Source organism: Puccinia triticina, chromosome 1A, assembly GCF_026914185.1.
Source record: "Puccinia triticina chromosome 1A, complete sequence".
Classification (NCBI taxonomy): Eukaryota; Fungi; Basidiomycota; class Pucciniomycetes; order Pucciniales; family Pucciniaceae; genus Puccinia; species Puccinia triticina.
Window position 1 is genome coordinate 145,792 of NC_070558.1, and position 26,164 is coordinate 171,955.

General features: G+C 47.6%; 4 protein-coding genes across 4 annotated transcripts; 2 read left to right on the forward strand and 2 right to left on the reverse strand.

Moving 5' to 3' along the window:
• Positions 1 to 14,158: 14,158 nt before the first annotated feature.
• Positions 14,159 to 15,118, reverse strand: PtA15_1A15 (uncharacterized protein; the record flags this gene model as incomplete). Its single annotated transcript, XM_053165157.1, has 6 exons — positions 14,159 to 14,184; positions 14,266 to 14,322; positions 14,408 to 14,506; positions 14,588 to 14,635; positions 14,710 to 15,024; positions 15,091 to 15,118. 6 exons carry the CDS (start codon positions 15,116 to 15,118, stop codon positions 14,159 to 14,161), a joined length of 573 nt encoding a protein of 190 aa, XP_053016232.1.
• A 962-nt stretch (positions 15,119 to 16,080) lies between these two features.
• On the forward strand, positions 16,081 to 17,272 carry PtA15_1A16 (uncharacterized protein; the record flags this gene model as incomplete). Its single annotated transcript, XM_053165168.1, has 5 exons — positions 16,081 to 16,156; positions 16,223 to 16,517; positions 16,595 to 16,637; positions 16,706 to 17,147; positions 17,235 to 17,272. 5 exons carry the CDS (start codon positions 16,081 to 16,083, stop codon positions 17,270 to 17,272), a joined length of 894 nt encoding a protein of 297 aa, XP_053016233.1.
• Positions 17,273 to 19,088: 1,816 nt separating this feature from the next.
• PtA15_1A17 (uncharacterized protein) lies at positions 19,089 to 20,597 on the forward strand (the record flags this gene model as incomplete). The annotated part of the gene is made up of 5 exons (XM_053165179.1): positions 19,089 to 19,155; positions 19,236 to 19,486; positions 19,563 to 19,706; positions 19,804 to 20,508; positions 20,574 to 20,597. 5 exons carry the CDS (start codon positions 19,089 to 19,091, stop codon positions 20,595 to 20,597), a joined length of 1,191 nt encoding a protein of 396 aa, XP_053016234.1.
• Positions 20,598 to 21,606: 1,009 nt separating this feature from the next.
• Positions 21,607 to 25,266, reverse strand: PtA15_1A18 (uncharacterized protein; the record flags this gene model as incomplete). Its single annotated transcript, XM_053165190.1, has 5 exons — positions 21,607 to 21,963; positions 22,049 to 22,166; positions 22,239 to 22,319; positions 22,399 to 24,276; positions 24,350 to 25,266. The coding sequence occupies 5 exons, from the start codon at positions 25,264 to 25,266 to the stop codon at positions 21,607 to 21,609; spliced, it is 3,351 nt and encodes a 1,116-aa protein (XP_053016235.1).
• Between the last annotated feature and the right edge of the window lie 898 nt (positions 25,267 to 26,164).

The following is a 26,164-nucleotide window of genomic DNA, read 5'->3' on the forward strand; positions in this document are numbered from 1 at the left end:
TAATCCTCCCCAAAAAGAGAGCCAAAAAACCCTTTCCGTCCTCCCCTCCGCACACATTGCCGTTCCCACCCAATCCCGCACGTCTGACACTTTCCCGCACTAGTCCGCCTACTCCGCCCGCTATCCCGCTCGTCACTTTCCCAGACTCCGCTCCTCTCCGACGCTTGCCCTCCCACCGTCCTCTGTCTAGCCCCCGTCAGTAGTTCTCTCGCCACCGCCTTCACCCCGGTTCCACCCGCTGATGGAACCCGCTCGAGCTGTCATGGCTCACCCGCTGACGCGCCGCTGCTACCAGTCCACGTGTGTAGTCCCGCCGCAGTCCAGCCCTGTCTTTTTCCGCTCTGATCCGAACGCCCGATCCGAAATCCGCAATCCGCAATCCGTGCATTCCAATCCGCGCGTGACTTTCCATAAGCTTTCCTAGCGTGCTTTCCTGACCTCATCCTCAGTGCTTATGTCACTGGAATGCACCATGCCTGAGCGGCTTTGTGCATTCCCCGCCCGCGCTATCCCCGCGTGGACATTCTACCGCGCTCGCCTATATAAATCACCACATCCGCCCCAGTTTTGAAGTCCTGCCCCCAGGATCTTCCCACACATTTGCCTGCTCCCACACTCGTCACACATCCCCCATACACATCATCCTCCTTTCCCCCACATCTCTCCCCGTTCAATATGGTAGCTTGCGATTGCTGTACTCGACTTGGATTACCCTGCGTCTACTCCCGCGCTGGTCGTGCGTGTAACAACTGTAGGGATTCAAAACGCCGCTGCTCCGCCTTCACTCCGAAATCCGACAGCTCCCGCAGAAACCGCAAATCTCAAAACCGTCCACCGCCATCTGGGTCCCGAAGCTCTCGTGCGGAACGTTCCCCGTCTGTTATCTCGGTCAGTTCTTGCACCAAGTCGCCCTCCGCACACGGTGAAGATCTTATGACGCCGCCACCCAATCGTGCCGACTGCTCGAGCGCCAAAGAATACGTCCAACAAGCCCAGGTGTGGGCCCGTAAACACGGCGTCAACAGACCTTTAGTCAAAGAGCGTCTCAAATGTCCTCAAGAACCCGCATCAACACCTGCTGCTGGACCTTCATTGGCTGTCGCACCTTCTCCCACTGCTGGTTTGAAGCACCCCTCTGCGGATTCTACGGATCGATCCTCGAAGCGTCCGTGCCCAGCCGGTTCTCAGACTCTGGGTCTCGCGGCCCGTCTTTCTGCTCGTCCACGTGACCCAACGCCGATCATTCTCTCTCCCGAGCCCACGTTTCCCCAGGCTCCCGGTAAGTAACTTTCCGCTTCTACTTGTCAAGCCGTTGCTAACCATTGACCGCTTTTTCCGCTCAAGCCACCCCAGCAAGGGACACCGAGATGGCACCTGAAAATTTGTCCCATACTCCTTCTGGCTCGCCGCCCAGCTCCCCGCAGTCCGTTCCGCACGCCGAAGTCCCGCAAGCCAGAACCGCCCGCGCCGCCTCGATCCACACGTTGGAGTCCACGGACCCGCCTTCTCCGCGGGCCGATACCACTCCAAAAGCGCCTCGCCTCCTTGCCCCGTCAGCCGCTACTATTCGCGCCGCATCTCCTGACTCTCCGACTCCACGCCCTCGAGCCTCGTCGGTACCCATCCACCTGCCGCCGCCTGCCGAGCCTGCCGCGGACACCGAAGCCGCGTTGCTAAATCGCCAACTCGCGGAAATCTCCCGCGACCTACGCGACACCTTCCCTGACAACCCCCTCTGGGAACAAGCCGTGTTCCCCGCTGCTGCCGTACTCGACTTCGTAGGCGCCTTCCGTGATATGTACCGCGCTCTGCTCCACATCTCCGCGATAACACCCGCACAACGCGCCATAGGTACGCATTCTTCCTTGTCGGCATCAACCAGCTCGTCGAACGACTTGAGCTGGCCATTGTTGTTCCCGCCGACGAAAGTACTCTACGAGCCCAACAGAACATGGAGGAAGCGCTACGGAACGAGCCGCACCCCGCACAACCCACCGCCGCAGACTATGATGCTCCTATCCCTGCGGAGCGCATTCGTACGGAGCGTACCCGCCGCTCCTCTGACTGCAGACTTCCCTAGCTTCCCCTTTTTTTTCCGCTTTGTCTTCTCTTTCTTTTGTCGTCTCCCCCTTGTATATAGCCCTATCCTGCGGAAACAATGCTCGTAATACACGCGCAGTCTATGTTCCGCACCCGGATAGTTTCCGCCTAGAGAGAGCTACCGAGAATCCAAAGCAAAGTGAGCAAAAACAGAGGTCCGCCATCGCAAAAAAATTTATTTATAAGTGCTTGGACCGCCCCAGAATGAGAACCACTTAGTCCCCGCACTTCTTTTTTCCATTTTTATCCTTCTTCTTTTTTTTTTTTTTCTTTTTTTTTTTTTTTTTACCACCTTTTACCATACACCATCCAGAAAGAAACCGCAATCCATGAGAGAGAGAAACCAGAGAAAACGCAATCCACAAAAGAAAAACCAGAAAAGCCGCAATCCACGAGAGAGAAATTCCGCAAGGTACCTGGTCCGCCCCAGAAGGATTTTTCCGCACAAAATCCCCGTACCCTGCACCTAGAAATACAGATAGACAACAAGCCAGTGAAACGTATAACAAAACTTAAACCGAACTCTATAGGATAACGAACATTCTGGGGTGGCTATGTAACCTGGCTGTTGTTGAGATATTGGTTTCAGTTGTGTTTTCTCTTCTCTTTCTATGCTTTACACATTTCACCCAGGTTTCACAGATCATTTCACATGTATGTAGTATACCTGAGCTCAGCGGGCGTGGAAGGATTTCTCCCTCATCCTTCCACCACCATTGCCCACTCGACCCGCCTCGTGCCCGCTGGTCTCAGGTATAGTAGCTCTCTCTTTCTTTCTTGTTGTCCTTCTTTGTTCTTCTGCTTCTCTAGTCTGATGTGAAATGATTATCATCCTTCCACCACCATTGCCCACTCGACCCGCCTCGTGCCCGCTGGTCTCAGCCTTTGTTCAGCTTATCAGGTTATGAGCCCGCGCTAGGCTCCAGCTAAGAACAACGACGCACGTTAAATATTGTACCGTTGAGTGGCAATAGTGTTTTCTATCCCAAAGGATCAATTCTCTCCTCGCACAATGTCGGACGCTTCCGGCTCAAAGCCGATACCGGCTCTCACCCTTGGAGTGGGCCTGAATGACGACCACTCTTCCCCAAAGATTCAACGAGCTAAGCTCCTCACCCTCAAAGCACCTGACTCCGACTCAAACTACTCGGACTGGGAGTATCAGGTTACAATGCTTCTAGATAACGCCAATCTGCTGTACGTCCTCACGCCCATCGCACCAAAAGAACGACCAGCTACCTGGGCAAGAGACAACAAGGCCGTCTGCACCCTCCTCTCCCAAATTGTCGATCCGACGAATTTTCGCTACACCAAACCGCATCAAACTGACACTGCCAAGGCGTGGGAAGCTCTTCGTTTGGCTCATAAGGACTGTTCGGCTGGGGGTCGCATGTACTGGCTCCGAAAACTCTCCACCTCCAAAATGGAAACTGAAGACATGCTAGACCATATCGACTCCGTTGCTAAAGTGGCGGAACGTCTCGACGAGCTTGTCACTGAGGAAAAACCCCTTACCACCTACGAAATCCACGCAACAGCTCTCATCAACTCTCTCCCAAGTGACTGGATCAACTGTATTTCCTCCCTCATGAACCAACCTAAAATTTCAGCGGAACAGGTCGCCATGTCTCTCCGAAGCGAATATCTTCGTAGAAAGACGTACAACGACGATGAACCCGTCGTGGTTTCCTCAACCAAGGCCAAACATCACGCGGAGAAATCCTCCTCTTCCAATCCAGCCAGTCGAGGAGGACAAAACTCCCGCTCTTCCCCTCGCCATTGCGACTTCTGCAACGTGGACGGCCACGACCTGAACAATTGCAGGAACACCCGTGCTATACTGGCCAACCATAAGGCAGGTCAGAAACCCAGGTCGGAAGCCAAGGATCAGGAAAGACGCCCGGATCACCCGACTAAACCTGCAGCTAAAGCGGGTCGCACCTCGGCGGCCACCCTCGGTAACTCGTCACACCGATACGAGGAGGACAAGGAATCTGACTACTCAGGGTCTCAACTTGAAGTCGTCGCTGGCAATGCAGTCGCTGCCCTCTCGGCTTCCCCGGGTGCACGCGCAGGAGGCGATGCCAATCTCGACTCCGGATGCTCCTTCTCGATGACCCCTGACTTGACATCTGTTGAAAATGCCAAACCAGACCACACTCCCATTCGTCTCGCCGACCATTCAGTGGTTGAAGCCACCCACAGAGGCACAGCCAAACTACCAATCAATGGCGATGTCAAGGTTAAAACTCTGGTTGTTCCCTCTCTTCATGAACCTCTTCTTTCAATTGCTGCAATGTGCGACGCCGGTGTCACAGCAGTATTCACAAAATCCTCCTGCGACCTCTACCATTCGGACTCGACTCAAATATCCGGATCTCTCTCAGGTCGAGGTTACCGACGCGGGAATCTGTACTACCTGGCAGCGGAGCCTGTGAGCTCTCATTCCACTAAGACGCTAACCCCCTCACCCATTGACAATTCCCTTCTGTCGTACCACTATCTTTTCTCCCACATTGGATTAAAACCCCTCAAAGCCGTTCTAAAAGGCCATCAAATCAACCCCTCAATCATGAACGAGATCAAGGTGCAACAATGTCCCATCTGCGTTCAATCAAAAATGCCGCGAAACTCGTTCCGATCTTGCTCTGCATACCAATCAACCCTCCCGGGCGAGCTGATTCACTCTGACATTGGTTCGTATGAGGTTGTATCACGCGAGGGGTATAAATACTTCATCACTTTTATCGACGATTGTTCTAAATTTCTCCAAGTCTACCCTATGAAATTAAAAAGTGATTCATTCGCATGCTTTAAAACCTTCCGTGCTTTCTTTGAGAAATCCGGCGCCCACAAGATACTTGCTCTTCGCACCAATAACGGCGGAGAGTACTTATCAAATCAATTTACTTCCTATCTGTCGTTGGCAGGCATCAAACACGAGCCTGGCCCTCCTCATTCGCCAGAACTAAATGGTGTGGCAGAGCGCACAAACCAGACAATAAGTAATCTGGTGAGATGCTCACTTCTTCAAGCAAAACTCCCAAAATCATTCTGGGCCGATGCTCTCCGACATGCGATCTTCCCTTACAAGTCCTTCCCCTGCAAGACCCCAAGTGGATTCCTAGCTCCCGCCTCAATAATGGGGGATCACGAGGTGGATATCAAAAAACTCCGTCCCTTTGGCTGCCTCGTATGGTACAAGGTACCGGAGGCAAACCGCAAGAAACTCGATCGGAAGGGGCGTGCCTCAATCCTCCTGTCTTATCTCTCGGACAGGAACGGTTTCAGATTGTGGGATCTTGAGAACTGCTCGGTTGTTAAGTCCCGTGATGTTATATTTAATGACACGTTATTCCCCTACGGAGCAAAACTAAACTCCCCTTCCGAATCGATCGCAGTGGAATTGTCCTGGCCCCATCTCAAAAACTCTCTGTCACCACAGGTCTCTCCCCCACTCCAACTATCCAACCAGGAGGAACAACCTCCTCCACTCAACCTCCCGGCGTCGACCTCGCCACCACCACCCACTCGTTTACCCCCAAGGGTTGCTACGCCTGATTTGCCACCTCTCAATGTACCTCTCCAGCCCCGCTTTGACCGACGCCTGACAGCCTCAATTCACGCGCCGGGTAATGCCCCACGAACTCCAGACACGATTTCCTCAGGGACTGATTCCCCGAGACGCTCCCCCTTCCAATCTCCCACACATTCCTCTCTTGATGATCTCTCTACTCAAGATATTTCGATCATCTCTCTTCCTCCACTTCCCTCTTCCCCCCCTTGTTCCCCTGCTCTCTCTTCTCATCGTTCTCCTTCTCACTCACCCCTTCCCTCGCCGCCTCGCTCACCGCCCTCCAATCCTCAATCGAAGCCCTCAAACACTCCCGGTGTCCCTCAGTCTTCACCACCAAAAGCTCCGTCCCCAAAGCCTCCTTCACCGCCTCCTCGACGACGTTCAGGGCGTGAGCGCAGAGCACCCAATCGTTACGGCCAATGGTCAAAGAACGCAACTGTGGACTTGGACATCGATACACCAAAAACTTGGTGCCAGCTCCTGAAATCCCCGAATAAACACCGTTGGCTGAAGGCTGCCGAAGATGAGTTTGCTTCCCTATTGGGAATGCAAACTTGGAAACTCGTACCCCGTCCGGATGAAAGAAAAATAATCAAGTCCAAGTGGGTCTTCAAGGTCAAACGCCGACCCGATCAGACAATCCAAAAACTCAAAGCCCGCCTGGTAGCCATGGGATATTCTCAGGTCCAGGGCCTAGACTATGATGAAGTCTTCTCACCAACACTTCGTCTGGAAACCCTCCGTCTCATTTTTTCCCTTCTAGCAAGCCGCGGGTGGAAAGGCCGCCAGGTTGATTTCAAGACAGCCTTCTTAAACAGACACCTCGATAAACCGATCTACATGGAGCAGCCGCCGGGCTTTGAGGACCCTCACCATCCCGACTGGGTATGCGAAGTGACCCGCTCGATATACGGATTGAAACAATCTCCCCGCCAATGGAACCGTGAGCTTCACAAAGCTCTCCTAAACCTTGGTCTTAAGAACTCTCATTATGATCCCACCCTGTACTTCAAACTAGCCGAAGGGAAACTCATAGGTGCTTTGACCACACACGTTGATGATCTAGCCATTGTCGGTGAACCTTCCTTTGTAGACTCCCTCATATCCTCCGTTGGCAAACAATTCAAGATTGGCGCCGACAAAGACCTCAATCACTTTCTCTCGCTGCAAATCACCCGCGACATACCTGCCCGATTCCTCTTCCTCAATCAAAGTCACTACATCTCAGAAATATGTGATTGGTTCCTAGAGTCTAACTGTGTGTCAGTCGCCACCCCAACCAATGTCAACTTCAAGAACCTGACTCACCGTCGCCCAAATGAACCTGCGTCTCCTGGGCCCTACCCACAACTTATTGGTGCACTTCTCTGGGTCTCACAGTGTACCCGGCCAGATATCTCCTTCGCTGTCAATCGACTCTCTCAGTACCTGCGGGATCCATCCGTTGCTCACTGGTCCGCAGCGGTGAGAGTCCTGAATTATCTCCTTGCCACCAAAGATCTGAAACTGCGTTTGGGCGGCAATCTTGTATGTTCCGGTTACTCAGACTCAGACTGGGCCGAGGATTGAGACGATCGAAGGTCCACCTCTGCATACACATATTGCATCGGAGATGGAGCAATATCCTGGAAGTCCAGGAAGCAGGCAACGGTCTCCCTTTCCAGCACCAAGGCAGAATACAAGGCCTTGTTGGATTCCTGCAAAGAGGCTCTTGACATTAGTCCCGTCAAACTTCAGGCTCTTGCCATGCGGTGGCTTGATCTTGACGGATTCGACAACTTCCGATTCGGCCATGGCGCTCCGGAAAATCTTCAGACTGGAAATAACAACAGAGGCAAACAAAAGGGCGGCTCACAGTGTGGCAAGTAATGTTTTGACGCGTGTAGAGATGCCCGGAGGTGCACAATGGATGGGACTTACTTCTGTCTCTCCTATGCCCCGCGGCTGAACACCCTAAAAAAAATAACAACAAAACTCGTGTCGAACTTGATCCTCAAACAAGAATCCAAAGACGTCTTTGGCTAAGTCCACGGTCAATCGTGATAACGAAAAGAAACGAAATTCAATGAAATCCAGCCTAAGACCACCAGCCCGTCTCAAAATCCTGACGCGAGACTGTAAATCTTGAGGTCGCTGGCTTGATCCCGGCTCGGGGGACCAAATATGGACTCCTGTCGGGTCTGAGCCAAGGCAGTCGGTGGAGGGGATGGTGCTAAGTGCTGCCCTCTTTGGTGGTCCTGCGAAAAGTATTGGGGAAAATTCGAACAAAGTGATAGCAGTTGGGGGTGGGATTTGTAAGAGATGGAACAAGGGGGTTGGGATACCCTCGGCGGTTTTGGTTGGATGGAAAAGCTCGGAGGGAAGCCGGCGCGGACGTCGGAAAATTCGGGTAGTGATCAAAAGAAAGAAACTCAGGAAGCTCCGGGTACTCAGAACTCAAAAGGATGCGGGGATGGATCGACACGATCCGGGATCAATGAGCTCAAAAACTCTGATGATATCTTTCTGGGGGGGAAGAGAGTACCATGCGGATCCCTCCTCCAAGTTTGGGTGAACTTGGATTCAGGCCCGCGACATGCCGCGCGACAAGCCCTCGTGCCCGCCACGCCCTTACAACTAGGATGAGAAGATGAGACAAACAACAAAACAAGACCAACCCTCCTCCAACTCAACCTGTCCAACGCCCGCAAGGAAGAAACAGAAAAGAATAGGCATGTGTAAAATAAAGGTAAATAGAGGAGTCAAAAAAAAAAAAAAAACCAAACAACAAAAGAAAAGGAAGAAAGAAAGAGAAAGAGAAAGGGAAAGAAGGGAGAAAACGGGGAAGGAATGAGAACAGGAGCCTAAAACAAAGTCGTGAGGGTGTTGTGCGCGCCGTGCCGTTGGGTGTTGGGGTCTTGATGATCTTGAAACCTTTATCCCGGTGTCCTGATCCTGTGTACGCGCCAGAACTCCACATCGGAGGGTCCGGAGTCTAGTATTATTGCATCCGCAGAATCCATAGCGTTGTTTGCCAAGATTATACCGGTCATGGCTTGGTGAGCATCAACCTCTTCTTTGCTGTAAAAGCCGTTGTTACCCAGATTCCCAAATATCTCAATTTCCGTCCCAATGGGATCATAGAAACTAATTTCCTCTTCTTCAGTTTCTTCCCCTTTAACCGCTATGAATGAGACGTTCATTCCATTGGCTTCTCCTATGTTTGCCTTTGGTGGTGCGAATTTATAATTAGTCCACGGCTTGCGGCATTCCTTTTCTGAGTGTCTGGGTTTGTTGCAATTGTAACATTTCCCAATTCTCCTTGATCCTTGTGGTTGTTGTCCAACCATTGTGATTTTGTTGGTCTTCTTTAGCTTTAACTGTAAGTAATCTTTCTCTATTTTGCTGATAACGTCCTCGGTCTTTAACATTCTGCTGTCTTGTATAATAATTTGAACTAATGATTCAAATTCCTTTGGTAATTTCTTTAATATTAATAAGGCTAGTACTTGCTCTTTTACGTCAAGGCCTGATGTGCAAATTTTGCTGATGCTGTTGCGGACCTCCTTGACAAATTCCTTTGTTTCTTTGAATTATAAGTCGATAAATTCCCCTAATGCAAGCATTTGATGGTGCGCCTCACTACCCGCATATTTCTTCTGGAAAAGTTCACGTAACTTGAGTCCCTCGCCTTCTTTGTTGGTTCCAAGTTTGCTATTGACAATGGCAATGCGCTCTTTGTCCAGATGCTTCATAATAAGCACGTAAAGCTTATGTTCTTATCCGTGACATCAGTAACTGGCTGTTTTTTGATGATTGGTAAACATCCTAGGCTATACATTTTGGCTCGCATGTGGTTGCCCATGTTGCGTAATTTTTGTTGTTAAGTTGGTAGTGTTTGGTTTCAGTGGTGGATTCCATTCTGTTATGTTGATGTTGTAGTCAATAGAGGTAAGTCAACCATACTGATAATGTGTTAAATTGGTGCTATAAATATTTGATTGTGTGCAATAAATGTTTCTAATTCTGTTATCTAAGTCTGTTGAGCTGAGGCTACCAGACTGTGCGGTTGTATATACAATGTGATGATGATAAGATAATGATGATGAAGTAAATTGAAGACACAACATGGATCGTATATGGAGCCTATTTATACCAATGCCCACCACTGGTGTGTGTGAGCGAGCCCGTGTGGGCCTCCTCTTCTGTTGAAGCATTTAAGGAGACTGGCTTTCTCCGTGTGCTTTACTCTATGCATTCTATACTTTCCAAGTGTCACTCGGGGCTTCTTAGGTATTGCTTGCTCAGCCCACTGAGCTTTTCTCTTACAAGCATTTAGTCTTATTGCGGCTTTTACTTTACCTTTGATGACTTTTGTGTTTGCGTCTATTAGCAAAGTTAGCTTCTTACTGGACTTTTTATCTAATTTATTAGCTTTTTGTTTGTTGTATTGCTTTCGGCGCTGACCAAAAGCAATCCTAGCATGTCTTGCATGCTCCAATGACTGTAGCTTGGTTGATTGGTGTGGTAGATGGAAAAGTGGAAAAATAAAACGTTTTTCTATGCCACATAATTACTCATACTAGGCCTCAAGATACCATCAAATGGACCCCAGAAATTGATTCTACGGCCCATTTCACCCCTAGTCACCACTGGAAGCACCCCTGGACCCCCTCTAGTGTGGAAGTTACACCTCATGGACACCTATCACACGGCCAGCCCCAGTAACCCAGCTGTCACCTGCCCCAACCCAAGTTTCACAGTAGTGCACTTATACACATCACAGGATACAAACATACATCTCCCTGTCAGGCTACACTCATTACATATTAGCTAAATACACTCCTTTATACACATAGTATGACATCATTTACACTGTTTCTGCAGCCTCAGACTTTGTGTATACACTAATTACCCCTGTATGACAGCTCATGCAGTCTACTGTCACCTTATGCATGTGTTAGAATGCTCCGTTGTATATTCTGACATCATGTATGCACCCCTGGCATGTTTAGAATGTTCTGTTGTATATTCTGACACCATTCATGTGCCCCTGAGGGGTTATGACATCAATTGTATCTACTCCCACCAGCTAAAATCCCTGACCATGTTGTCTAGATTAGCTGAAACCCTAACCCACAAGCCCCTTTGGGGCTCCACTTTTGTCTATAAAAGGAGCTCTCTCCACCCCCAGTGGTCTGCTCCCCAGTTTCTCACCCAGAACTCACAAGTCACCCAACACTCATCCACACTCAAATCCTAAAACCCTTATAACAATAAATCAACCCTTTAACAACAATTCAAAACTTATAACAAAGTAATTAAAACACTTACACGTTGCCAGTCAAACAGATTTCATCTGGAACAGACCAGACCTATCACTTAATAAAACTTGCCAAGCTGAGCTTGGTGGGTCTTGTTGACTGATAACAGAAGGGCAGAGCTTGCAACTCCATCATACCCTTCACCATTCAGCAAAAGGGATTCATTACCACTTTTGAGTCTTACATCGGGGGTCGTTGATATCAACTTTGGATGCTTTGATAATACTAGTTTCTTGTGACAGTTTCTGTGACACTTCTGGCAATGACTGAGATGAGAGCATGCAAAAGCTGGCTACAGCCATCTTCTCAACAAAAAAGACTGGAAGTCAGCTGTCACAATCAGTTGTAAATCATCCTGAAATATACCATAACTTGCCAAGAAATAATCCAGAACTCATCTAGAATTCATCCAGAGTATAGGCCTTTCTTGGCTCCATGACCAGTGTGTCCTTTTTGTGGAGATGTGAAAGGCCCAGCATGTGATATTGCCCCCCTCATGTACTCGCGTACATCAGGGGGAAAATTGGTGTCTCAGCACAAAGGTTTTACTTTTCATGTGGCCATGAAAGGCCCATCCTGTGATATTTCCACATAAATTTGTGTGCGTACATCAGGGTGACTATTAGCAAAGTGTGAACAAGTTGGCTTGCATGTGCACATGTGAATTTTGAAAAGCAACAAAAAAGCAAAATTCACCAGATCATTTTTGTGAGGAGGCAAGGATATCTGGCCAAACTGGAGTGGCACCGCAGTCCAACCTTGATTTCACTCAGAGTTTCACTCTATTGAAAAAAAAATTCACCATTTGTTTTAGCCAAATTCAAACAAATTCCTGCATTTCCAAGAAAATGGGTTTCACTAATTTTACTGCAACATTACCACATTCCAAAATTCTAAACCCAATAGTACCAAGTTGAATTTTACTTTAATTTTGTACGAGGGCATGTAATGTGAATTACAAGAAACCCATTTTTTCAGAGGAATTACATTTGAGAATGTCAATTTTGCTTTGCTATTGTTGTGATGAAAGAGGGAAAAACCCATGACTCTACATTGCTCCTCCCTGCCCCCCTCTTGTCTACTCTATGCTCCAACTGTGGAGTTTGCACACCCCACCTCACAACAGCTATCCTTCAACATCAGTAAACAGGAGTAATTGATGAGTTGAATTTGGGTGAAATATCATTTCATCATATTTTTTCCTACAGTTGTACCTAGAAAACAAGGGAGTTCTCACATGTGGCACTATAATTCTTTGGCTCTTAGCTGAAGGAGCGCTGGAGCTGGCCAGGCTGGCGGAGCTGAGTTCATAGGAACCCAGTCACAAAACCTGGGCGGCAAAACCAATGGTTGTTAGCCTAGTGGGTTGCATGCTGTGCAACTGCAAACCTCCTTACAGCAAGGTTGCTGGTTCAATTCCCACTGCCCCCATGCCGCATTTTGGGGTTAGGGGGTGGGTTTCAGGGGTTAGGGGTTACGGCAGTTTTTTTTTAAAAAAAAACTTGGCAAGGTGTATAGTACACTGTATTGGATACGTATTGGTATGTATTGGATATGTATTGGTATGTATTGGTATGTATTGGATACGTATTGGATATGTATCAGTATGTACTGGATACGTACCAAATTCAAACGTATTGGTATGTATTGGATACGTATTGGTATGTATTGGATACGTATTGGTATGTATCGGATATGTATCGGTATGTATTGGATATGTATTGGTATGTACTGGATACGTACCAAATTCAAATGTATCAGTATGTATTGGATACATATTGAATATGTATTGGTATGTATTGGATATGTATTGGTAACTAGCGGATACGTATTGGTATGTTCCAGTGCCAGCCAGCGTGCCAGCTCCAGTGCAGCTGGCCTGGCCAGCTCTGCTGTCCTTTGGCTTTTAGCCAAAGAAAAATGCATTATTTTCTTTGGCTAATAGCCAAAGGAAAAAAGGGACAAAACTCAGAATTCTACACAACATTGTGTTGAGTCCCAAATCAATTCTGACTTACTTTTGAATCACTTCTCCATCCACTTTACGATTCATTTAGGGATGAGTTACTAATCCACATCCGACCAAAACTCACATAAAATTCAGCTCTGGCACTCCCTGGGGGGTGGGAACATATCTCCCTTGGTGTTAGGTAATCTTAAATGGCTGTTTGGGATGGCCATTGTAATATTGCAAGGCCAGTCTGTCTGTTTGCTGCACCCCTCAAAATCAAGTCTGGTCCAGTGCTCTCAAGTTTGATTCCACAATGCCCCCACCAAGCCCTGCAACCCTCCACAACATCCATGTCTCACCTTGCTTCCAAGACCCACACCAGCAGAACCAATTGATGGTATGGTGCATTAATCAGTGTGTTTGGGTTAGTAAGCAGAGGGATTCAAGGCTTGTTTGATTGGGGGGGAGGTTTCTTGAGTCTGGGTGCCATTGAGTTGAAGATTGGTTTGAGGCCAAAGGGTGGGATTATTACAGCAAAATTTTGGGGTCAGAGCAAAATATCCCTTTTGGCGGGGGGAATAATGGAGCATCAACTCCAGTTGTCAAGTTTATGACACCTGGTGGGATGCCAAACAGGGACAGGAGATGGTGTAATATACCCTGTCCCCCCAAAAATAATCTACATATTTGCTTATTACACTCCCACATTTTTGGGGCCGGCCAAATGGACCCAAAGTTTTTCATGCTACCACACACTGTGACCAGAACCTCAAGTGGACAACTGCTGCAGTGGAGGACTTCCTGTGCAATCTGGAACACCCGCAGATGTTATTTTAGACCCAAAGAGTCTAGATTTTTGCAGGGAAATCTAGCTTTTCGGGCTCTACCAATCATATTTGGATTTTTCACATCTAAAGATCCATTTGTAATCTTGTCAATGGGGGGCTTCCCGTTGGCATCTAGAGAGCTTGATGCCTCTCTAATTCCTAAATTAAGACACCTACCAAAACCGCAAACAGCACACATGAGAGCAACAAACTACAGGCTCAGGAAAACATTTTCCTTTATGCTGAAAATTAAGAGTTTGATTGTGTAAATTGAGATCTGGGAGGCTCCCAGACCCTACAGGAAGTCCTCCAATTTGCTTATCCCTTGAGCGCATGCACCAGATTAGTGGAAATTTGCAATTGGTTGGTTTGCCATAACTTGTCAAGCTCCTGCAGTGCATCAAGGGTCCCGGCACCCTGTGCAAGCTGTTTCCGCAGGAGATTCAAATCAATATGCTCAACAGGTGCAAATGTACGTGTGTTCAAAGATCCGTTACGGTTACTTACCACCAAAGCCCGTGGGTTTAGTGTCACATTTGTATGAGCCAAATTTCGTGATACAGGCTGATACAACCAAGTCGCAATTCACTGTTAGCACGGAGTGTTGTTAAGAGGATGACTAGACCTTATAAGTTAATACTGCACTCACATGAAATTTCATTGCTTTCTTTCCAATACCCGAGGTGACAAGTTTGTGAGGTAGTGTTGCCCGTTCTAGTTGATCCCGCCGGGACACAGTTCTCCGCGGCTAAATCAAGTTGCGAAATAGGATCGAGGGTTCTGATTCAACTCAAGACAACACTGCGACTGACTTGCTGAATGAACTCACTGACGAAAGGCCACGAGCAGCCGTAGGAACAAACTGACTTTCCACAAGCTAATAAAAATACCAACACTGCCAATGAGCTTCTGCATGTCAAGTAAGGTCTGATGCGAAGGGAGAGGCTTAACTGGCATGATTCGTGTTTGCATTCGAGTATGTGTTGCAAATTTGCGCCTGTGGGATGAGCTTCGCAGCTCGCAGTGCGACACAGCCAAGCCAAGTTGCGACCAAGACAGCCGGAGACACCATCATGTAACGGAGGCTTGCAGAAATGTGAACAAGTGTTAATTTAGTGATTTCGCCGCAAGCGTGTCGATATATCTTTGCAACTGAAGGTTTGGAAAGAGAGCGAAAGGCCTTTGGGAGCGAGGATCTACAAATAATGGATATGCAGGAGAAATGAAAGTGATTTGTATGATTTTGCCGCTTGGAGAAGGCCAATTCTAGGATGATTCGGCTCAAGAATTGCTCTATGCACACCGTGCACACGTTCCATCAGCGTTACACACCTGATTTAAATGTGTCGCGAGTCGGCATACGTCCAACCTGACTTCAATTTTGTTGACATCCACCGGAGACAAACGTCAAAATATAATGTGATTGATTGGACGTCACAAAATATGTAATTTGCAGAGAGCTCTGGGTGATATGGGCCGGCGGCCCGGGCCGCTCCTGCTGGGCAGTAATTACAATTTACGGTGGTTCTAATGGCGATGGTGCTCTCGGGTGCTCCTGAAAGGCTCAAGCGCAACTTGTTGTATGTATATACATATTTTTATATGTCATGCGACTTATAATCGGGAGACCGTCGAAAATGGTTCGTTTTGTGAGTCGACTTTAAAAGGAGCGTGGCGTGATCTTGCCTGATCTCACTTGATCTGTTCCGTTGGATATGTCTTTCCCCGCTGATAAAGTGGATGGTTCCGTCAAAGGAATAGTCTAAAAAGTGGTATGGTCAAATCTTCACGTGAGTTGTTTTACTCAGAGTAACATCGGACGCGACAGGATTCAGAAACTATGTATAAGCCTTGCATTGATGGACTTCTTGAGTGCTTTTGTCCTGTTTGCCGCATGAAAACCCATAGACTGTGGCCAAGCTGATGATGTTTGGGGTTGTCTTCAAGAAAAAAGTGGCTTGGCGCTCGCTTCCTCGCCCTGCTCTTGTGGAGACAGCTCATGGGTAGCTGAATCCCATGGCACCCACAGACGAGAATAGCATACCGCAATCGGCTTGATCGACACCATCGACATGACCTTGTTTGATTGCATTACGCAGAGCACATGGTTCCTCCTACGATAGCACCCAGGGAAAAGTTTGATCAATTCACCTTAGCGGCCGCGACAAGTGTTCTTTAAATTGGACATTTTGTTATCACTTGATATTTCAGACATAATTTAATTCTCGTCGATGGTGCTTCTATTTGACACGGCTGCATCTTCTGACAATCCCAACTTTCATTTCAAGCTTCCAATCATCCACTTAAAACCTACAGCCCAGGATGGCAACATTCAGTAAGCTGCTCGCCATCATTCTCTTGCTTCAACTGAGCTCAGCTTTAGCAACTGCTGTCGGATGTAAGCAACTTTTTTACAATCCATCTTGCACTTCTTCGCACTGATCTTGTCGGTTCTCTGTTGTAGCTTCGACAGAGGATTGTCATCAGAGTCTTACGGTTGTCATTGTGGGAAGTTATTCCGGGCACATTGACTGCGTCTTCCAAAATCCCACTCAGAGTACTCAAGCGAAAATACTTTCTCGTCAGCCACCCGAAGGATTGCCTGCTGTAGCTAAGACGGTGTGTACTAGATGGCGGGGTACTTGTAGCTTCGTCTCGAAAATGTTCACAAGTTTTCAATATCACGTCAACAAGAAGGGAAAACAAATGGACAAGGCTTCGTCGCACTTGGGCTATCGCTCAACTACTCTGCGCAAGTTGTGAGTCTGACAGATTTGATTCTAGCCTTGCTGTGGCTTGGTCCTGATTATTTCTTTGGTCGACTGAATAACCATAGGTCAAGTGACGACACAATGAAACTTGTGAAAGACTCATACCAGGTGAGTCAGGTTTCTGCGCACAACCCCCAGGCTCATGACCTGACAACCCCAGATGTTCAATCTTACAGAGCCGGGCATCTGCTTTATTTGGGATGAATTCATCACCCTCTGGAGCTCTTGTCGACTTACCCCCTGAATCATATCTTCCAGTCAAAGCGTCTCCTACAGAGCTATCGTCTAAAAAAACTTCTCCGACAACCCAAGCTACTGGGAAGGCCTTGACCGCACAAATCAAACGGGCTGCCAGATTTCTCAGGAACCTATCCTCATCACATCATGCGACAACAAAATTCGCGAGGGATACTGCCATTTCAAGTAGTGGTCTTGCATCTTTCTCCTCACAGAAGAGCTTGCCTCTCAAACGTCCGGGAACCCCAACCGCTTTGTCGGCTATCCCATTATATAGAGGTCGCATGGCATCCTGGAAATTTCGAAGAAGCTTTTCGGGCTCAAGTCAACCTCGTTCTGATATTCCAATACGCTTGCATGTTGCTGATGACGTAAGACGAGGTGAGTAATTCTTGATTGACTCGACCGTGTTACTGGATCACATGATTGATTGTATAACTAATCTGTTCATCCTCGTTTCTCTACCAGCTCCGTTACAGCGCTCAACACACTTCAGAAACATCTAGACGAACGGACCAAGGCTCCCTCCGCAACATCTTCCAGGTGAATTGCCTCGTGAATTTAATCATAACCTGTCAAATATGTACTGATTTTTCCTTTCCTAAAGAAAGAAGCGCCCGGTCACACGCAGATTACAGGGGAGCGGCAGAAGCTCATCCAGCAAGTCAACAAACGTTGCAGCCAAGATCATTGAAATCCACATTCCACCAAACCAAACCACACATACAATCTATGAGATCTCACACCTTCAAATATATCCATTTCATCATGACCAATTCATACCAACCAAAATTGATATGATTTTACCGTCGTTTACCCGAATCAGCAGGATACCAACTAATCATGTGCTTGAGGATGATCTTGTTGCACCAAAAATTATCCCTTCAATTACAGTAGCTTATTTTGATAATGTTTTTTTCAACAATCTTTGACCCGGATTGTTTTGTCTGGAACAGAACAATGGTGAAATTGGACTCTTCCTTGAATTTTGACGTTGTTCCCTTTCCGTATGATATTTTTGAGGATTTAATTTAATATAGCAAGCCTCCTTCCCCTATCTCAAACCTTGCCCCCCTTTCCACCTCATAAGGTGTGGTAAGATGCACTATGAACTAAGAAAGGGTATTGTTTAGAAGTACGTATGGCAATCAATACAATGGTAAAAAAAAGATGGATTACACAATGTTTTCGGAAAGTTTTCAATCAGACTTCCGGAAACCTTCGACCCATTTTGAGCTGTTTTTACAAGTTATTTCTCCGGAAACCTTCTACACATTTTGAGCTGTTTTTACAAGTGATTCTTTCTATATTTATGTCGGGGGGGCAAACGTTTTTCCCCGACCCCGCGCTGGACGCTATCCGCACCGGCGCCGTCACCGACCTCCGAGCTCGTGTTCTCCGAGCTTAACAAAGCCTTTCTGGAGGAGAGCCAGGGTCTCCGTCTCTTCGGAGGCTCGCGCTGCGCGCGAGGCAGAAGAGGGACTGACTATTCAGTCTTCTCTCGCGTTGATCTAGCAGTAGCAACAAATACTGATACCAATCATTAAGTCTGTTTTCCTGCCCGTGTGGATGCTGGAATCAGGTCATCTGTTCGAAGCAATGCTGGTCCGGGTTGGAAGAACATGATAGATTTCTTTTAGATGATGTAATTTTTGATTTCGATTCTCGAGCCTGCATTCATTAATCTACATCTGTTAATGAAGCCTCATAGGCATTAAAGGGAATATGGCTCTCAAGATTGCGCCGTTTGGTTTAATTCATCAACATTTCCAATCGCGAGGAGCTTCGGAAAATTCCGACATGACACTGCCGCTACCGGGCACGTTCTGTCTGAACGCATCAGGTTGGTAAACCCTAGAAAGTGCAGGCGAAACAGAGGAATTGTCACCCTGGATCAGATCAGCCACCCGGGCCACACAATTGAGAAAAGTTAAACACGGGCGCGCAATGTGGGATCAGACACATGGTCGAGCACCCATGAGTTCAACTTGAAGACAAGGGTCTGATAAGTCCCGGGCCGTTAGTTATCTTCTCCAAGTGTCTCCCAGTTGCCCCGGCCCAGCCGATCGCGTTCTCATCAAGTGGAGTCACCTGTACCTTCCCTCTATAAGACCGCTTTCTGTGACGTGCATCGTTCTACTGTTCAGTGTCCTTGGAACTGGTCGGTTGGATTTATTCGCCTAAATTCTCGGCCAGCTTTTGCTTTTAGTCCCTGAAGTGCTTCCTTACGCGGTGTTGATTTTTCAGAGTACATTCCAGTTCTTGAGTCGGCCATTATTATCATTTGGAGTCTTCTACCAAACCTCCTCGCCTTCGAATCCGATGTATTACTTTCATTTCAGCTTCTGGCTGTTGCAGCTAAACTGGCACCTTGCGGTTGCCTGTGAAGGTCCATTCCACTCGGTCAAATGGATTCATACTTTGTCATCCTGGCTGACGGTAGTCCAATTCTTTCTTATAACTCAATAGGCGATTGCGCTGCAAACCTCACAAAAGCATATGCTGAGGGCTACGTGCGGCTGGCCAATCCCGTCTTCGCAGGACTTACTCGCACCATTCAAACTTCCCTTCCGAATGTTACCGCCGGGCAGGTCAATGCTTTTATAGAGCCAATCCGTCAAAAGACCTATAATGCAGTCCATGAAGAAGTCAAGAAGGGGCTCCAATTGATTTCGGCTCAGAACGCAAACAAATCAGGTACCATGAATTTAACTTCCGACGTAAGTTGTCCAGCACTTCTCAATGCTGGGGTGTGATTTTGCAAGTTTTGTGACGAACTACTTGGAATCCTACCAGAAACTTGCTTTGAGTGTGCTTCAGGTCGTGAATTTGGTGCTCAACGAGACACTCTCCGCTGTCAGTCAAACGATCGCCACGCTGGGGGCTTTGGATAAAAAACAACCAGGGGTAGCATCTTCAGCGCCTCCAGTAAAAGTGCCTGTCAGTGTCGGTCCTTGCGTCCGTCTGTGTTATCACCATAAAAATACAATCACATCGTGTTTCTAAATCATATTTCCCAATGCCAACCTCATAGCAGGCTGAAGTCCCTCCAAGTCCGATAAAGCCAATGGAAACACCTGGCAGACCTTTCGCGGTTTCCACTATCCCTATCAATGCCCCCGGAGCACCCAAGTTGCCAAAGAGACAAGCCCACGAGAATACCGAATCTCGGGAATTTTCAAGATCTGCGAACTCAAGAGAGAACGGAAAACCTCAAGCACTCTCTGCCCATCCGGCCTCGGCAGACTTTCACCCGGTCCCTGATGCTCCTGTGCAAGATCCCTGCGCCATTAGGCTCATCGAAAACATCATTTGCCTCCGCAATTTGCCAATTGTTTCTGGTATTCTTAAGAGACGATCGTTTGCTTCGTCCAAATCACCTATGCCAGCTTTACTATCATCTCAACATGGACAAACTTTCAGCTCGATTTCGAAGAGAAGCCTTGGCGATGAAGCGACTTTAAGAGGCGTTCCTCGCATCTACATTTTGACTGACATTCAAGCCGACGAGTTGACTAGTCAGGGGAGCCCGGAAAATTTGCCAGATTTATCTGATGAAATCGAGCCTAAGAACGTGCAATCATTCCACAATCCAATTCAAATTCCATTCCATGAGCTCGACCCTGGGCAAGAAGATCGTGAAGGTCGCAGGCGCGTTGAGAGTATTCTGCAGGATGCCTGGAGGGTGTTCGAAGCGCGTTTCAAAATCAATCAAGAGTTGTTGTGGGAGACATTTAGAAAGGTGAGTTGGATGCCTAAATAACCCATCGTCCGACAGATGCACTTATTTGCTTGCCTTCTACGTAGGAGCATCTTGCACCATTGAATTAAAAATAGCACGGTCCGATCAAGTCCACCAGTATCCCAATCGAAGGGTACATGCTAGGAAGCTTGAGTACATCTGAAAGCAGGCCATTTTCCTGGCATCTCTACTAAGTTCTATTGTCCGCCTAAACTTGATGTGGTTAGCCTTTTGTTCTCATTTTTCGATATTCCAGCAGCATTTCCTCATGATGTAATTGTACATATATATGTTGTCTACATGCACATTGCTTAACCCCCGGATGGGATGGACCACTAGAGTAATGTTACGGTACACGAATCTATGAAGGATTGAAGATTATTTCACCGAGTTTAGTTGGTCCTTGAACCCGTTTTATTTCGTTGAAATATTACTGTAATTGTATGAAGCAACCCTTTTGGGGATTTGATGAGTTTTGCTTATTTTCTGCCGAAATTCCATGACTCCATCACTGTCCTGTCACCGAGAGTCGCTATGGCCTGTCAACGGCGTCATGGTCAGAAGGAACCCAGGCCCAGACTCCGTCATTTTTTTTTTTTTTTGCTTTGAAAGACAAATTCACCGTACCTTTTCAAGGTTCACCAGATTCCACGGGTCTACAGCGGACCATGAGCGAGAACAATGTCAGGAAGCAATACCAGCTCTACATAGTCAGTCTTGTTTCTAGAATTCTCTACAGATAATCATGATGCTTGACATATTTGCTTGTGTTTTGCCCTCACGCCTGAATTTAATGGATTAGTCATTCGTGAACACATCATTACATGTGTGATTGTGAAGTATTTTCCAGTGGTTTTACCAAAGGGAAATAACTTTGCACCGATCTTCATATTGATTGCTTTCCTTGAATAACAAGCAAAAGACCAAGGGAGGATGATTTCGACTGCCAATGGCAGTATTGAAGGATTCCAAAAGCAAGCAAATATATACACCGAACTGTCCACAAAAGCAATAAGCTAAAGTGTTCTTAATTCTAATTTCACCGATAACGGCATGGCGGAAGATATAGGAGAAATGCGCAAGAAACTTTGTTTGCTTTTACGAGGATTGGGACAATTGATCAGCATGTCTAATCAAGTCGATGGCGATTTTTTTGAGATAGAATTGCCGCTGATCGATGGGTAAGCAGTTAAAGCGCGAGCCGAGTGAGTCGTTCTGATCGAGAGGTGGGTCTGCTAAGCGTTGATGAGGAGCTGCAGCCAAGATATCCTGGAACAGTCGCTCGTGGAGCTCGTTGTAAGGTGCCAGATCGATATTGCCCCATATGTCCTTCTTCTTAGACTCGTAAAAGTCTGAGAGGCGATCGGTTTTGAAAAACGTGTTGACCGAGATGCTCGGCTCTAGCGTCTGGACGGCGTGTATCCAGTTCGCGGGTATAAATAAGCTATCTCCTGGCTGTTCATACCGTCAAACGAAGCCCCATCTTCATCATCAACTATCCCTCGAATACAAACGGCTGGCGCAGATGATTTGGACGTACATTTAAGACACAAAGCAGTGGATGCGACTTGCGATAGAGTGGGAACCGATCCAAATCGGGCGGGTCGAAGCTAGGAATATGTGATGAACTACCTTCGATATACAGATTGGTAATCTCCCTGTTGGTCGATCGAGATACAGTTAGCCGCCACATGGAAATTCCAAGGAATCGGAGGCGGGTCTGAATTTACCTTGGGTGCCAGAGCCTGACCAGTTTTTTCCCTTGAACTTGCACAAGGATATTGTCGTATGTATCGTAGTGAGCCCAGAGACTGGCCGCCATTGTGAAAAAGACAATGCGATTCAATACACATGCGGATTCGATTTTATATTTCACATAAAAAACCTTACCCCATATCAGCCCCAGAAATCCGGAGAACACTCGAAAAGAAGGCGTCACGATCAATAATATAATCATTCACGGCTGGAGGGATCTTAAAATCGAGAGAGATTTCGGGGAAGTCGGAATGAAAATTAGAGGGATGTTTGGGGGAGTTGGATAATGAGCGAAGGTAAACGATCCGGCGATCCTTGTTCTCGCCGCCAGAAGTTGCGGCGCCGGTTGTTCGATCGATCAGCTCCATAAAGCTCATCGTCTCGTATTTGAAGTTCTTATCGTGCCATCTTAAAGTGGTGAAAGAGAGAGGATTGGAGAGATGAACCGAGCATTTCTTCTGTCCACACTTCAGCTTGAGATAGTCAGGTGTCCAACTTTCGACACACTCTCCAATCTCCTCCCGAGTATCGAACAACACAGGCTTAGCAGCCGAAACGACATCGATCCAGGCTTGGCTCGTTAGTTTGTCGATCCGAGGCAGTTCTTGAACTTGGTCCCAAGTATCTTCAGGGGAGGGATCGAAGGTCCCATAAGACATTCGATTTACTTGTTCATGGTTTTTGTAGATCGCGCCAGTATGTTCAGTCAGGCCCAGACCAGAATCAGAGATGATCTCGGCAGATGTATCGAAACTGCTCCCGAATGAAAAGCATGTCGCACCCCCTCCTACCACGAGTGCTACTTTCGAGCCAAGCTGACTACCCCCATTCGCATTGATGGTTGAAATTGTGTGGCCTATCATGGTTTGAGCTTTTTGCCGGCCGAGTTGAAGTATACGAGATGTCCTGGATTTTAAATCCAATAATATGTATTGGGTTTCGGTAGTAATCACGCCGTTTTCAGAGATCCCACCACTCATGATTAGCGTCTTATTCTCCTGATCCCATGAGGTGATCCGATGTGAATATCGATGAAGCAGAGCATCATCAAAGTTGAAATTGAGCAGCTCTGGCGCATCAGATCGAACATTGACCGTCAAGTCCTCCGCAAACATCACGCCGACTTGAATGTTCCTCCCGAGCCGGCTTGTTGATGCGCCACCGCAGATGGCCGTGATCCCTCCAAATACGTATAACTCTTGATCGCGTGAATCGTAGTAGATCTGGTGGGAATGCCGGGGTCCGATGATCCCGTCAATGTCAATCAATGCAGTCCACCGATTTCGATTAGGATCAAACAACCAGGCATCCTTCAGGATCACCCCTTCCAAACCTATCCCGCCATGGATCAGAACGTAAGAAGAGTTTCCGATCAGCAGACTGAGAGCTGCATGTCTAAATCGAGGAGCAGGCCAGGGATGGTCGAGTGTAACTGGCTTGACTGAGTTCCACGTGTTGGTTGTATAGTTAAAGAGGTATGCATCTGCCAGCGGGACTCGGGGTGAAGATCTTCCGCCGAACAAGAAGACACATGTGGTCTGATCCTGATCGTTGATGACCGATGAAGCCGTGTGGAACAATCTAGGCGATGGGGTGGAGGGATTGACGGGTAGTGGGGTAGTTTGGAGGGACGAAGTTCGAGGCGAGAGAGTGAGAATGAGCGGATGGGCTAGTCTGGAATGCGCTGGGGAAGATTTGAGTTTCTGATCAAGGTTCTTGCAGATCGGACTTGGGAGGCCAAAGCCACCGAAGACGAAAAGCTGCCCATTTGGGAGTGGGGTTGAGGTGTGTCCGCGCCTGTGTATGGACGAATCTACCGAGCTGTAGCTCCACGACAGACCGGGGCTATCTGGGCGTGGTGAAGCAATCGGATGAGTTGCGGCGGGTGATCGGTGCCGAAGCGGCGGTAGGGTGATTGTGCCGGTCGGAGGTCGAGGATGGGTATGGATGAGGCCTGGTTCGGAGTAGGCGATCCCGACGAGATAGTGAGAGAGAAACAAGTCTAATTCTTCCCTAGACAAAGCTTTCTTTAGTGGTCAGCTCACCCGAACTTCAATAGGAAGATAGAAGAGGACGGGTCACATACCACTCATCGAATTCTTCCAAGTTGATCAGCCTTTCTTTCTCGGTGCGTGAGATCTGGTTGAGATCGAATGCTTTCCAGAGATCATGGAGCGTCGACATCTCCACGGTCTTCCAATACCTTCCGAGTCTGTTGAGCTGATCTGAGATGGTTGGATAGGCCAGGGTGCCTCTGATGGGCGTTCGAAGCTTGTGGAAATGTTTGAGCATCGTATCCGAGAAGGCAGTGGGGCTGGCTGGCAGGACTTGTTCCAAGCAGCTCCAGATCATGTTGGGAAATGATTGGCTGAGGTTGTGGAGGAGCTGATCGGACTTGTCGAAGGGCATATAAACGGTTGAGACTTCTGATACGAATAGGATCCGAGCATCGCGCCTGCCTTGGAGTAAGTCGATTAATTTGTGAATGAATCGATGGCTATCACACAGGTCGCAGCCGAGTAGGGCATAGGAGGTGCTCGCGTTAGGTAGCCGAATCCAGTCTCCGACCGTCGAGCTGCTAAAACCTGGGAGGATCGATTGGAGTTCTTCGGATTGGGAGATCAGCTGGTGCTTCTTGGCGATCAGCTCGGGGTAATCGGCATCGATATATTGGATGGTCTCGGTAGTGGTCGTGGCGGTGGTTGTGGCTAGTTTGAAGAAGCCTGGGTCGTAGCCACAGCCGAGGCTGACGATGACGAGCGGGGCCGGTTGGGCGTCGGTGAATCTGGAGACGATGAGATCGACGAGCAGCGTCCGGAGGGTGTAGCCGATGTTGATCAGCGCGGTCCTTCGCTGGGGCCTGTGTGCGAATGCTCGGAGGAACTGCGGGTGGGGGAAGTAGCCGAGGCGTTCGGCGCTCCGCTTGCTGAGGATGCTCGAGTCGTTGGTGCCGATGACCAGGGTGCGTGGGCTGGCGTCCGGCTGGTTGGTCTTCTTCGCCATATTCGTTGTCTGCTGCCGGCGATTAAAGAACAGATCAAATCAAACCAAATCAAATCAAGTGGGAACAAGACAAAATACGGACTTACTTCGCCCACTGCGAAAAACTCTTCGTGCACTGCACAGTGCGCGAAGTCCCCAAACACTTTGCACACTGCAGGTGAAATATCAAAGTTTTTCAAGTTTTTTCTTGACCAATCAATAGAATGGCTTTTTATTGGCCTCTGTGTATTTTTTACATATAGGATCAGCCATTTTTGAACTTTTTAGCTACTTTGTGCAAGATAAAGGGTCTGAAAAATGAGGAAATTGCATGTGCAATCCACCAAAGTTTGCTATTATGTGGTGAAATTTCCTCATTTTTGAGACCCTTACTCTTGCAAAAAAAGTTCCCAAGTGGCTGTTCCTATATGTTCCATGAGTCAATAAATTATTTTGAGTTTTTGGCCCATGGGAACTTTGATTTTCAGGCCCCCAAATGCTACATCTGTTTTTTGCTTTTAATATTTTTTTAGCATACAAGGCAATCTGGAAAAACTCCCAAAAAATTCACAGAGGCCAATAAAAAGCCATTCTATTGATTGGTCAAGAAAAAACTTGAAAAACTTTGATATTTCTCCTGCAGTGCGCAAAGTGTTTGGGGACTTTGCACACTGTGCAGTGCGCAAAGAGTTTTTTGCAGTGCGCCAAGTAAGTCCGTTCTTATATTTGATACCCCCTAATGGTGTATTATTACAGCATTTTCAGACCCCCTATAGATGGGCGGCACCAAAAATCTGGAAATTTGCAAAAATTCATACATTTGCAGAGCCCATTCATACACGTTTTGTGCGTACCCTCAGAGGATTTCCAAAATTTTCATACATTTTTTGTGCCTACCATTATTTTTGCGGCTGGGGGC